This window comes from Acinonyx jubatus, chromosome A2 (assembly GCF_027475565.1).
Source record: "Acinonyx jubatus isolate Ajub_Pintada_27869175 chromosome A2, VMU_Ajub_asm_v1.0, whole genome shotgun sequence".
Taxonomy (NCBI): Eukaryota; Metazoa; Chordata; class Mammalia; order Carnivora; family Felidae; genus Acinonyx; species Acinonyx jubatus.
In genome coordinates, this window is record NC_069383.1 from 116,416,343 (window position 1) to 116,430,173 (window position 13,831).

General features: G+C 51.4%; 1 protein-coding gene across 1 annotated transcript; it reads right to left on the bottom strand.

The window, feature by feature from the left end:
• Positions 1 to 585: 585 nt before the first annotated feature.
• On the bottom strand, positions 586 to 13,379 carry CAV3 (caveolin 3). The gene is made up of 2 exons (XM_015069302.3): positions 13,134 to 13,379; positions 586 to 1,363 (listed from the first exon to the last, which is right to left on the bottom strand). The coding sequence occupies exons 1-2, from the start codon at positions 13,245 to 13,247 to the stop codon at positions 1,022 to 1,024; spliced, it is 456 nt and encodes a 151-aa protein (XP_014924788.1). The 5' UTR covers positions 13,248 to 13,379; the 3' UTR covers positions 586 to 1,021.
• Between the last annotated feature and the right edge of the window lie 452 nt (positions 13,380 to 13,831).

Consider the following 13,831-nt stretch of genomic DNA (forward strand, 5'->3'; position numbering starts at 1 on the left):
TTTTGAGGACTAAGATCTGGATAACACTCTTGGGAAAAGCATCTCTGTGAAGAATGTGAGATTGCTATTTTTTCCCCCCGGTGGGGTTAGGTGACATGCCTCTGCTGTTGTTTTTTATGTCCGTAGTGGGTCCACACATGCACAAACTGGACCTTATGCCCTCATCACTTCTCTGAGGGCTGAAGGCATATGTGTGCCAAGCAGCAATGCCAGGGGCTTGGTGTCTGGTGAGCCAAAGGGGAGGTTCACAGGGTTCTGAACCCAAGTCCTGCCCTCAGTGGTGCCCAGGGAGGGTCTCCTGCCCCTTCCAGCCGAAGGGCCATTTTCTTCTGTTGGTGACCACTGGCTGGCCCAGGGCAGCAGACCTCGTTGGGAATATAATCTCCTAAGAAACACAGGGGAGAGGATACCCAGACAAGAAGAAGAAGCCCAAGAGAAACCAAGTTCTGTTCTGGCTCTTCAATTTCAGAGAGAAGGACCAACCAACTTGCCCCGCTTGTTCTTCGGGGCAGTGAACTGTATTTTTGGAGCTCATCAGGACACACACCTACCTTGCGGACACACAAAAACACAGCGTTCCCAAAATGCAGCCGAAACCCTTTATTGGAGCCACCCTCCTAATGCCAAGAGTCACGGTAGCCTCCCCGGGCGGCGTGCATCAACAGGTTGACTCCAGGTGCGAACGGAGTGCTGGTTTATGCTGTTACAGTCCGAGTGAATGCAAAGACTTGCACAGTAGCTGCCTCTTAGCAAATTACCTTTCCTCGTGCCCGGTCACAGGGGCATCGAGGCGGGGCGGGGGTGGGGGGCAGAGCGAAGGGCCACTGTGCTTCTGTGTCGGGGCTTTTCTTTCTGGCTTCCCTACACGGTGTGCTCCCATCTTGGGGTGGGAGGTGGGGGGGGGGGGAATAGCAGTCCCTAAAGAGAAAGAGCTCGCCGGCAGGCCCATGGAGAAGTACGGTGGGGCCAGCCTCCCCTGACTCCCCCTGCTGCCCGGCCACCCCTACCGCCCCACCTGGCCTCACACTTCCTTCCGCAGCATCACCTTGATGTTGCTGCAGATCTGGCCCAGGGCGGCAAAGAGCGGGTTGCAGAAGGTACGGATGCAGAGGGAGTAGATGTGGCTGATGCACTGGATCTCGATCAGGTAGCTCTTGATGCACGGCACCACCGCCCAGATGTGGCAGAAGGAGATGCAGGCGAACAGGAAGCCCCAGAGCAGGGCCAGTGGGACTCCCAGCAGCGTGGACAGCAGGCGGTAGCACCAGTACTTGGAGACAGTGAAGGTGGTGTAGCTCACCTTCCACACTCCGTCGAAGCTGTAGGTGCCCACGGGCTCCGCGATCACGTCTTCAAAATCCACCTGCAGGGGCGGGAGGGGCAATCCTCGGGTCACAGCATCCACCTACTCCTCGGGCTTTGGGGTGCCAGCCTCAGGACCCTCTGGAGGGCTTGTCGCACCTGATGGCTGGGCCCCACCGCTGGGCCTTCTGACCCACACAGCCGGGGCAGGGCCTGAGACTGCATTTCCAGCGAGCCCCCGGGTGCTGCCGATGCTTCCCTAAAGCGGTGAGACACAGGCTGGTCCAGCCCCCTCATTTCACAGGTGGATATGCAGGCCCTTGGGGAATTAAGTGACTTGCTTAAAGCCATCAGTAATGCAGGTGCAGACCTAGAGGTGTGGTTCTCAAATTCTGATATTTTATGATCCTAGAGAGTTGGACAGTCCTAGTCATCCTGGGGGTAAAGAGGACACATCCAGTCAGGCCAATACTTGAAGGTAGCCAGGTGGAGGCAGGGGCATGGGCTGGAACAGCATGTTGGGTGGGGCTAGGACCTAACCAGATAGACAGTGTGTGCCCTCAGGGTGATGCAGGTGCTTCTGTAAGGCCGAGAGCAAGCCCGGAGTGGCCAGAGTGGGGCTGGAGAGGCCTGGAGGGACAGTCACTCTGTGATGAACAGTCTCTGAAGGCTTTTTTGCACAGGGACTGGCTTAGCCAGATCTGAGTTGATTTTTTTTTAATTGAAGTATAATTGATACATAATATTATATTAGTTTCAACATAATGATTCAGTATTTTGATGTATTGGAAAATGATCACCACAGTAAGTGTAGTTAACATCTGTCACCATACATGGGTACAAATTTGTGTGTGTGACGAGAACTTTTAAGATCTACTCAACACCTTTTGTATGTGCAGCACAGTATTGTTAGGTACAGTCACCATACATCCCCGTGACTTACTTATTTTATAAGTGGAGGTTTGTTCTTCTGGACCCCCTTCACTCGCCACCTACCCCTGCCTCTGGCAACCATCAGTCTGTTCTCTGTTCTCTGATCTGAATTTTGAGCAGCTTGTTGGGCCAGTGGTGGTTGGGAGAGAGGATGTAGGTGGGGTCTAGCAGGGAACTGTTGCAATATTCCAGGTAAGACCTGACGACAGGCTGTTTTGGGGTGATGGTGGGGGGTCAGAGAGAGGCAAACGGGTCTGAGAGCTATTTTAGGATGTGGCATGTGGCAAAGTGAGGGCCGTGTCGTCCTGCCTAGCAAAGGTGTCTGCAACTGAGTGTGGTCGAGCAGGCCTGAAGCACCTTGTGCAGCAGACAGGTGCTTCCCTCACTCTAGTCCTGTGGCAACCTCAGACTTTCCTAAGTCTGGCAGCTGGGAGGAGCATGGGCGCTCAGAGAATCTGGTTCACACATTCCACTGAAATGGTGACTGAGGCCCCATTTGGGAAGTGGGAAAAAATAATCAGTAAACCTGGGGGAAAAAACATTGTACTTTCAGCCAAGTCATTTAACTAACCTTTCTTGAGTCCCTGCTATGCATTGAAGACCATCATAGCTTCTTTCTCGCATGTGATGTCCTTTAGCGTCACTAAGCCTTAGCTGTCGTGTCTGTAAAATGGGCCATCTTCCATGTTCCTGGGCTACTTTAATAAAAGTTGGTTGAATGAATGCTCAAACTAATCAGACTAATGGTGGAGGGGACACGTGTGGGGGCTGGTGGGGGCAGAGCTCCAACATCAGTCTTCCAGGGTCAACCCTTTCCCCACTTTTGCTGGAGGAAGGGGGTCCTCTCATCTAGGCATGAGGTTCAAAGTACTTTTCATTATAAAATTACATAGCCACATTGCAGACAATTCAGGCAACAGCAGAAAGAAACAAAAGCACCTCCAATTTGTATTTCCCTAGTACTAACGATGTCATTGCTTTAGTACTTTCCTTTCCAGGGTAACTTTTTGGGGGAGGGGTTGGACATACCCATGTTGCACGTACAATGGTGGGTCCTGTTTTTCTCACGTGACTAGATTCTGAGTTCCTGTGCCATGCCTCAGATCCCCGGATCCCCCTGGAGACATCGGAGGATGAGGCCCCACCCAGGGGATGGTATGTTTACGGAGAACAGAGTGGATGTGCTGATATTTCAGGCTACAGGTGATGCGGAAAGCTGACTCAGGGAGTCAGTAGGGCCTTCCAGGACACCCCCACCCCCACCTCCCTAAATCTCAGCCTCCAGCTTTCTCTTCTGGGGTTTCAGCAGAGGTCATTTATGGCCCCCTGGGTGAAAGGGCAGGGCTGGAGGGAAGAATACAAATATGGTCCTCATCTTCTCCGAAAGATCACACTTATTCCTGGAGGGCTCCCAGGAGGTGGTGGCTATCTGGGACTTTGGTGGACTGTGGGATTTGGAGGCAGAAATGGAAAAGTGGTGTGCTGGATATGTGGAAAAGAAGGCCCAAGTTGGTTGGGAAATATCTTATGGCTTTAGACAGTGGATGGAAAGGGCTGACATCTTCTACATCTGGCTTATATGGGGGCAAAGATTCAGAGTTGCTGTTTCTTGGGAGAGCTTTCAAATCTTTTAACAAAAATTTTTTTTTATTCTTTTTTTTTTTTTTTTTTTTTTTTTTGAGAGACAGAAACAGAGCATAAGCAGGGGAAGGGCAGAGAGAAGCGGAGACACAGAATCCAAAGTAGGCTCCAGGCTCTGAGCTGTCAACACAGAGTCCGATGTGGGGCCTGAACCCACAACCCATGAGATCATGACCTGAGCCAAAGTCAGACGCTCAACTGACTGAGCCACCCAGGCACCCCAGAGAGCTTTCAAATCTGAGAAGATGGGGAGGATAGGTCTGGGAGAACCATTCCAGCCCTGACCTGGGGACGCCCATAATGATTACTGAGGTGCAGTTAGATCCCTGGGGCCTGGATCTTGGATTGAGGAGTTCTGACCTCTGCAGCCTACCCCTCCTCCATCATGGCCGTGCCTCAGCCTGATGCCTCTTAGCACCCCGGCTGGCTTCTGGAGCACAGTGCAGCCCCAGGACCTTTGCCAGCAGAAGGAGACATTAGGGCGGAGACGTGCCTCCCTGCCTTGTCCCAGCAGGCACTTCCTCCTTCCTTCCCTTTCCCACTCAGTGCCTGTGGCCTCCCCTGCCCTTCTTGTGGCTGTTCCATAGGATGGTGTACCCCTGACTCACGGATTTCCCAGGCCTGCCTCCTCACCTCACGGGAAGCCACACAGCCCAGAGGTGGGAGGGAGCAGGGCCCAGACTGAATCAGGTGTCCTGATTCTAATCTAAGCTCTGCATGCTGCCCCAGCTGGGGCCAGACCCCAAGGTGGATTCTCACTGTGGAGCATCTGAGGTCTGGTCCTTGTCGACCAGAGAGACCTGCCCCATGGCAGAGCTCCCAGCCCCTTATTTAAAGCCAGCTACCCACCCTGCTCCTCTGTAGCCCAGCCTGTCTTGTTGGTCTAGTCTAGCGTTTTCCGCCTTTCAACACCTTTGAGTATTTGTGTCTGGCCTCTAAGAGGCTGAAGAGTGGAAAAGAACCCTGTCTGAAGTCACGCTGCTGAGGCTGGAGTCTAGGTCTGCTACTAACTGGCTCTGTCACCTTCAGCAAGTGTCTGAGCTTTTCTGTGCCTCAGTTTCCTGGATTCATCTCATAAAGTTTGTTGGAGGATTAAATAAGACATCTAAATACTCAGAAAACTTCCTGGCACAGAATACCTGGTTCATAACTGTTAGCTCATGTTGGTTGTTACGGAGTGCTCGCTTCGGGAGGATGTTCGAGCCCCGAAGGTGGCTTTGCACCCCAGGGCAGGTGCCACTCTGATGAGTGACTTTGGTAGATGACTTACCTCTTTGAGCTTCACTCCCTCAACTGCAAAAATGCATTTGCTATGTCTTACAATCTTGTTATGAGGAATAGAAATAATTTATCACCTATCCATCCATTTGTTCCCTACCATCTAGTCACCTACCTATCTCCCATCCATCCATCCATCCATCCATTGATCCATGGATCTCCCCATCCATTCACAGACACCCATGCCTGTCCCCCATCCCAACACATACTTATTCAGCACCCACTTTGTGCTAGGCATACCACCTCTTGGGCAACGCTCAGCCCAATCCCTAACACATGGTAGGTGCTCAGTGAAGGTAATTATTTGTTCAATTGTTCTGAAGTACCTATGCAAATATATCTCAGAAAACCTGTTGACACCCCAGATCCTAAGTACAGTAACTCTCCAGCCTACCTAGTCATAAATGTGTGTGTGTGTGTGTGTGTGTGTGTGTGTGCACGCGCGCGCGCGCGCGTGTGCACACATACTTCTGCCTCTTTTCCCTCATTTGCTGTTTACGGTAGTAATCTTACTCCCAGGGACCTCTCTGTTGCGTTGTTTAATTATTATTACTTTGCAGAAGACATTGATGCTGACATTTGAATTATTGCCCATGACGCCTTCGGGCACTGAGCATGGGGCGACTGCTCCGTTTTCTGGGAATCAGAAAATGTGTTCTCAGAGGGATGGGCTGTGCTGTCACGCCCAGCTGTTTGAGCACTGGGCCAGCTTTGTCCACAGCGCCTACTTTGGGGAGGTATTTATAAGACCCAGCTCAGGCAGGGCTAGGCAGTCATGCCAGTGTATCAGAAGCACACAGTGACTTCATTTCTCAATTCCTTTGTAAAGCGGAGAGGAGATGGCTTTTTCTGGGAAGGTGGTTGGGTGTGGGCTGGATCCATCAAAAGAGCCTCAGGGCTTGGTGTGCAGCTGGAGGGAAGGGCAAAGGGTGGGAAGGGTGAATGTAGCTGCTCGTTCAGTTGGTGTCCCCTTCTCTGGCGTATTTATTTTTGGAACAGCAAGAGGGCCAGTTGATTAATCGGAACCAGCCAACGTGGCCCCCGCTGTCTCCCAAGAGGGCGGGGAAGGTGCAAGACAGCAGGTCCAGGCATTGCCGGAGGATTCGGGGAAGGCCAGCAGCCACCCCCTGTCAAAAATACCTCCCCAGATTCCTGTATGACTCAGTCCTTGGGCATCCGGGGCCCTGGACAATGCAACGTTTATTTATTTTTGAGAAGAGAGAGACAGAGTGGGGGAGGAGAGAGAAAGAGGGAGACACAGAATCTGAAACAGGCTCCAGGCTCTGAGCTGTCAGCACAGAGCCCGACACGGGGCTGGAACTCACCGACCCCAAGATCATGACCTGAGCCAAAGTCGGACGCTCAACCAACTGAGCTACCCAGGTGCCCTGGCCCTGGACAATTCAGATAGAGTATCTGTGGGCGGGAAAATCGCTCTAGGCAGGGGGATAGACATCTGGTTCCAGTCTCCACTTGACCACAGAGTTACTGTATGGCTTTGGGCATGGTACTTTCCCTCTCTGGGCCTCCGGTTTTTGTTTTTGTTTTTGTTTTTGTTTAACTCTACACCAGGAGGATTGGGCCAAGATTCCTAGTGACTCAGAGTTAGATTTGGAGTCCGAACACCCAAGGGGGAGGCTTAGTTTTGCTGGGTCTTCCTTTTCCTGCCCATTGCCTTGCTGCCTAAAGGGCGGTCCATGGCCAGTGACCCTCTTCTCAACAAGGTATGTATAGAAGTTGAGAGTAAGCATTTAAAAACAGTCACAGAAATTTGAGCCAGTAATTTTAGGTCTGTTAAGTCTAAAGATAATAAAAATTGGGGCTTACACTGGAGATGCCCGTTTTTCATTTCACCTCCCTGGTCATACATTTTGTTGAATTTTACAAAAGTATTGGTGTACCACAGATTGAGATTATAATGATAAAAACTGGCCCTTCAGCTGGATAATTTGAGAAGCATTGGCGTATACAGTAGGAAGCTAAAAGGAAGTGTTAGCTGTAAAACAGCTGAAAAATGGCAAAGTTTTGCTTCTCGGGTTGTAAGTGGTAATAACAATAGAATTGGGTACAGTCTGGGATAACCAGTGCACTGCTCCCAATTTGGCCCTTGTAGGTGTTGGTTTCTGGCCATGTATCTATATTTAGTGTTCTGTCCACCTTTGGTGGGTGGTTAACCAGTCTCCAAAGATGACCCCCAGTTAGTCATGGCCCTGAGGGTTTGTGCCCTTGCCTCTTCTCATCCCACACTGAATGTGGGCTTGCCCCGTGACTTGCTTTAATCACCAGAATACAGTAGAAGGGTCGATGTGCCAGGTCTGGAACTAAGCCTTACAAAGGCCTGGAAGTCTCTTCCTTGGGGAGCCTCGAGCCGCCAAATTAAAAGTCTACTTTTATGCCCTGATGTAGAGACTGGTGGAGTTAGAAGTCCATTACTTTACCTCGCTCTAGAATCTGGGGGAGATGCCACATGAGGGAGAGACCTGGCCAGCCCAGCATCCCAGCTTAGCCCTGCCTTCCATCCATCCCCACCAAGGTACCAAGCATAGGAGTGAGCCGTCTTGGGTGTTCCAGCTCAGCCGAGGTCCTCGGTGGCTGCCGCTGCCTGAGAGGCCACCAGTGAGAGCAGTGGAACTGCCCAGCTGAGTCTAGTCAACACACAGAACTGTGGGAGACCATCACTTGGTTGTGGCTTTACACCACTGAGTTTTGGGATGATTTGTTACACGGCGATAGATAACTTATACAGTGTGTTTCTAAGGAAAGCTGGATTCCAGGTTTATTTTCTACGGGACAAGAGAGACCTGTTTGTACTTGAAAGTGCAAAACATTCACCAGCCATGCTGAATAAAAATTTCTGATGGCAGAGCCCAGAAATGTGCATTTTAACCAGGTCCCCAAGAAAGAAGATGCCATTTTGAAAAACTAGATCAGTTAATACCTAGGAGTCCCCATAACACTAAATTGTAAATACTTCATTGTGAGTTCATGCAATGTAGCCCTTTCTAGAGGTACTTGACAGAGGGTAAGACCAATAAGGAATGACTGGCCAGCTCTCCTGTCTCCCTTCTTCCTTTTCTTTCTTCTTTCACACCCAACATCCTTGTCCACCCACATCCTTGTTGATGTTGTGGCTTTTGCTTATTTTGTTCCCTTTTCTTCAAAAGCCTTATTTTCCCTTTGCACATTTTAATTTTTTTCCCATTTGTACATGCACCTGGGCTACCACCTCCCCATGAAGGTGGCTCCTGATTTTCCCAGATGAGAGTAAAATCTTCCTCCCTAAACCCCGTGACACTTCATCGGGCACTTATTTATGGCGTTTAGCACCTTCTCCCAGATATTCTCATGATTTTAGTCTCATCCTCTCTGTTGGGTTGGAGTCTTCTCCAGAGAAAGTACCAGGTCAGTTTCATCTTTCTGCAGCAGAATGTCCAGATGGGCCCCTAATGGGAGCAGGGTTCACAGAGCTGGTGGCTACTGGGTCTTCTGGTTGTTTGTTAGCCTGAGCTGATAGGCACAGGGTGTGGTTTGTGTGTTTTTCCAAGGGAGAAGGGTGTTTAGCGGCAGATGTTGGTTGCAGGTGGAGTGGGAACAAGTAGGATGGGCTGGGGTCAGGTCTGTCCCCCTGTTTGACCTTGAGTGGCCGAGGGGACAGCAGTTGAAGACTGAGGCTGAAGAGGCTGTGTGATGCTTTGGGCTCAAGCATTCCTTCTTGCCTAAGGGTGTGAGTGCCTCAGTGCGGGTTAGGGAGATAGCCCTGAGCCCTCTCAGAAATAACTCAGAGGCCTTTGTGCTGGGACTGAGGTCCTGCGGGAATGCATGGAAAGAGGGCTGGAGGTTTACAACATGGGTCTAAAGGGAACAGTGGAGAACCCTGGGGACTGTTGCTGTACATTAACACCCCCCTCAGCCTGGCATGGGGGGTTTATGTGCTGTGGGTCTGTCTGGCTCATCCCCAACTCCTCTGAGCACAGGACCTGGTGCATAGCAGGCGCTCAGTAAAGATTCGTGGAAGCGCTACTCTGTGAGTGGCGGTGACGTGGAGGGCGGGGCGGAGGGAACTGCGTGTGCTCATCCCAGGTCCTTAACTCTAATCCCCATGAGCCTTTGCCCAAGACCTAGCCTTGAACCTTGGGGACCACAGTTCAAGTCTGTTAGGCTGGATAAGGCTCTCCCTCTGCATCTGGCACTCATTTTCCAGCCCAGGTTCAAGGGCAGTACCAGGCCTTACTTGGAGAAGTTTGGGGAAGTTTTGACTCTGGATAAAGTCAAACAGAGCGCCTCCCATCTGCTGGGGGTCCAATCCACATCACCATGGGTCTATCTCCTGCTCCATGCATCCTGTATGAAACCTCAGCAGCTGTTTGCAGAGGGGACAGGTCTTCCTCTTCTCCACCCAGCGTGTGTCTACACCAAGATTCAGGCCAGAGAGGGAAAGGGATTTCCCTGGAGTCACACAGTGAGCTAGTGTCAGGCCTGGGACTAGAACTTGGGTCTCTGTAGCTTAGTCTTATTCTAGGGTCTTACTGTGTCTCCCATCCTAGGCCATGAGGAGCCTATTAGTCCTCATGACCACCCTGACAGGCCCCTCCTGAGCCTTCATCTCAGCCTCTGCCTTGTTTCTCTTTCTCTCCGTCTCTCTTACCTCCTCACTTCCTTTTCCTTCCTCCTCCCTCCTTCTTGTCTTTTTCCCCAGTTGATCAAAGAAGCTGAGATGCCCCAGGCTCCTGTTCAGACAGACTGGCCAGGCCATCCCCCGCCACCCCCTCACCCCCCCACCCCCCGCCAATTCCTGGCCAGCTCTCCTGTCTCCCTTCTTCCTTTTCTTTCTTTTTTCACAGACCATACACAAACCTGAAGTCTACTTCAACCTGTTTGTGCTATTTATCCAACTCCATTTTATGATCCTCATCCTGAATTTCAAAACTTTTTCATTTCTCAGTTATTAAAAACAGAATAACTCCCCAAGCCAGGGAGCGTCCAATAAATATACCAAATAATAATCTCCTCTCGACAAGATTATTTGCAGGGCCTTTTAAAAGCTTAGCCTTTGAGGGCTGTTTTCTGGGGTTCAGGAGAGACAGGTCTCAGCCCCAGGGGAGGGTTGTGTAAACAGCCGTGTCTGTATGGCTGCCCCCATCCCTCACTGAGATTAGAACCTGGGCCTGGAGCCTGGAGCCCGTTCACTCCAGGCTCAGTAGGGCCTGAGAGCCTCTCTACACTTGTCACCTGTTGTGGGTCTCTTTCAGAAGCCACGTTCTCCCTTGGGGTTCTCTTCTCCACCCCAGCAGCCACCTAGGGACCGCCAGGGGGGAACCTGGTTGTAAAAGCTGGCCCATGGCTTCGCTGTCCTGTCCTGCAAGCTCTTCCAGGCTCCAACTCCGCTCACACTTGTCACACCCTTGCTGCACGCCAGTTACTGTGTTAGGCACTTTCAAATCCTTTATTTTCATTATACTTTTATTGCACAGGGCTGCTCTGAGAGTCCTTTACCCGGTGGAGTAAATGATATTATGCTCATTTTACAGAGGAAAACTCAGGTTCTGAAAACCTAGGTGACTTGCCCAGGGTCACTGCTTTGAGGTAGAAGAGAGTAAATTTGAAAGCAGGTGTGTTAAAGCCGAGTTCGGGACTATGTCCTCCAGACTGCACTGCACAAACCATGATGAATACTGTTTTACATGCGTATAGTAATTTCCCCCTTGTAGCTCTTCTCACTGTGCCATAATTACCCTATTTCTGCCACTAATGATACAGATAAAGACAGTCACAGCATAACATGAGCTATTATGGAGAAGTGCCCCGAGGGAAGCGGGGGCATGGAGGAGGGAGTTACTGACTGCCTGGGGGAGCTGAGGCAGTCTTCCTGGAGGAGGTGACCTTTGAGCTGAGTCTTCAAAGCTGAGCAGGGCATTCACCCCAGGGAAGAAGGGGGTGGGGGTTGCTCCTGGTACAGACACAGGAGTATGTTCTGGTTGGTATGGCCAGCTCCTGGCTTGAGGGCTGGAAGGTGGAAGAAGGTTGCGGCCGGATTGAGTTGGGGCTTGAAAGCCATGGCCGAGAAGTTAGACTTTATCCAGCATGGGAGGTATTCCTCCAGAAGAAGATAACGCAGGGGCTGTGTTTCAGAGCAAGCCCAGAGCCACGCTGTCTAATGCAGCGGTCACTAGTTTTGAGCACTTGACCTGTGACCAGGGCAACAGAAGAATTCTAAATCTTGTTTCATTTTAGTTCAAACGTGAGAAGTGATACTTAATTCTGAGATTGGAAAACTTTTTAAAATCTTTGGAACAATTTGGGTGTGTTGAATTGATTTCAGCCGCGCAGTTTATGAGATCTAAATACAGAACAAGGATTTCTGATAAATTTGGAATCTGAACTGATATGCAGTGTAAGGGAAGGATACATGGTAGACTTCAAAGATGAACAAAGACTGTACAATAGTACGTTGATAATTGTTTTTTATATCAATTACATGTTGAAATGATACTATTTTGGAAATATTAGGTTAAATAGAAAAATATCATGAAAATTAATTTCATCTGCTTGTTTTTTCTCCTTTAAGGGGCGCCTGGGTGGCTCAGTCGGTTAAGCGACCGACTTCGGCTCAGGTCATGATCTCGTGGTCCGTGAGTTCGAGCCCCGCGTCGGGCTCTGTGCTGACAGCTCAGAGCCTGGAGCCCGTTTCAGATTCTGTGTCTCCCTCTCTCTGACCCTCCCCCATTCATGCTCTGTCTCTCTCTGTCTCAAAAATAAATAAACATTAAAAAAAAAATTTTTTTTAAATAAAATCATGGCGCCGGGGTGGCTCAGTCATTTAAGCATCTGACTTCGGCTCAGGTCACAATCTCACAAGTTTGTGGGTTCGAGCCCTGTCTGGCTCTGTGCTGACAGCTCGGAGCCTGAGGTCTGCTTTGGATTCTGTGTTTCTCTCTCTTTCTGCCCCTCCCCTGCTTGTGCTCTGTCTGTTTCTCTCTCTCAAAATAAATAAATGTTAAAAATTATTTTTTGAAAAAATAAAAATCACGGCTACTAGAAAAATGTAAAATGTAAATGTAAAATGACATCTGGTGATTGTATGATGGGTTGCATTACATTTCTATTGGACAGGGCTGATCTGTGATTCTGATGCATTTAGTTGGACTCTGGAGGCCCCAGGCACCTGCCCTTTTAAAAGCCCTTCCAGTGACTCTGATGCCAGTGGTTGGCCACCCTGCTTCCAGGAATTCTGCTGTAGGAATATCCCCGTGGCTACCGACTGGAGGTTAGAGGGAGGGTGTGGGCCCGGAGGCAGTCAGGCTGCTGGGGGCATGCAGATGAGGAAAGGGGCTGACTCAGGCAGTGGCTGTTGGGGAGACTCCCCAAAGGCCCGGTAACCACCCTCCGAGTGGTCCCTTCCAGGGGCCTGGGTGCGTCTGAGAGGCCTCTGCCCTGGCCTGGCCGCAGGACCTGGCATGAGCACTGGGCACAGCCCCACACCATGGGCTGTGGACATGGGGTAGTACTCTGGGGAGATGAGTGCCCCCACGAGTGGCTGCCAGCCCTGCTGGAAGCCACCTTTTGGGAATTAACCCCACGCCCACCATGGAGACCGCAGACATGACCCCTGGCGTGAGAAAGAGCCCAAGTCGGCCACCCGCTGGTCTCCATCCTGGGACAAGGGCCAGGCGCTAATGGGAAGAAGCTCAGAGGAGTAGGGAGGCACTCTGGTCTGTGACTTGTCTCCCCGCCGTGGGCAACACCTGCGTCACGTTTTTGCGGCTGAGGTCCTGCTCTTGTTTATGCTAAATGTTCCTTGGGGGGTGTATATGCTGGCTTTTGAGGGAGGATTTGGAGAAGACAGAGGAACAGGGCCTCTTGTCGGGGAAGCCGGCTGTGTGTGGAACAGAGCCCTCCCCCATCCCCCGTCCCCCGTCCAAACATTCTGCAGACCCGACACCCTCCTGGCGGTGGCACCCAGGCAGGCCCGCCGATCCTACCTTCACTATGTCCTCGTTAATGTTCTTGGGGTCTCGGTTCACCAGGTCGATCTCCTTGCAGTGGATGTCCTTGACAATCTGGGCCTCCAGGTCTGTGTGCTCTTCGGCCATCATCGCGGAGCTGGGGGACCGCAGGAGGAGGTCTGAGCCGTGTGGCCAGCGGGGCTGAAAAGACTTGGGGCAGGGACACGGTTTGGTGTCCCCAGACTTGTGCCCCTGCCGGCTCAACAGGCCCCACCCAGCATGCCAGCTGACAGCTGTCCCACATAACTTCAGCCTGCCTCTCGCTAAAGCCTCCGTGGCAGGCCTCCAAGCTAAAATTAAGACTGGAGCTCTGCTGGAAGGCCCAGCACTCCCTACAGGGACTGCCGAGGGCGCAGGGCCTCACCCGAGAGAGCAGAGGCTCTGGCATCTGTGGGCCATTGGGCAGCTCGGCGGTTGGAGTGGGTCCTGGAATTCGCACGGCTGCCATCAGCATTTGGGCTTCTCTGGGAGGGGGGTGGGGTTGGTCCTCAGCTCCACCTCTTGCTGACTGTGAGCTTGGGCACGCCTCTCTTCTCTGGTCCACCAAGTTCCCACCCGTGGAATGGGGCCGTGGCGAGAACCTTCTGCCTACCCTCTTGGAGCAGAGGAGATGAGCTCCTGTGCAGGAAAGGGCTTCGGGAACGGAATTACTGTCCAGTAGGGATTCTCATTGG

Coding starts and splice junctions, on each gene's coding strand:
- CAV3 (XM_015069302.3), bottom strand. CDS start 13,247: ATGATGGCCGAAGAGCACACAGACCTGGAGGCCCAGATTGTCAAGGAC. Junction 1,364..13,133: donor TTAACGAGGACATAGTGAAG/GTAGGATCGGCG, acceptor CCGCCCCTGCAG/GTGGATTTTGAAGACGTGAT.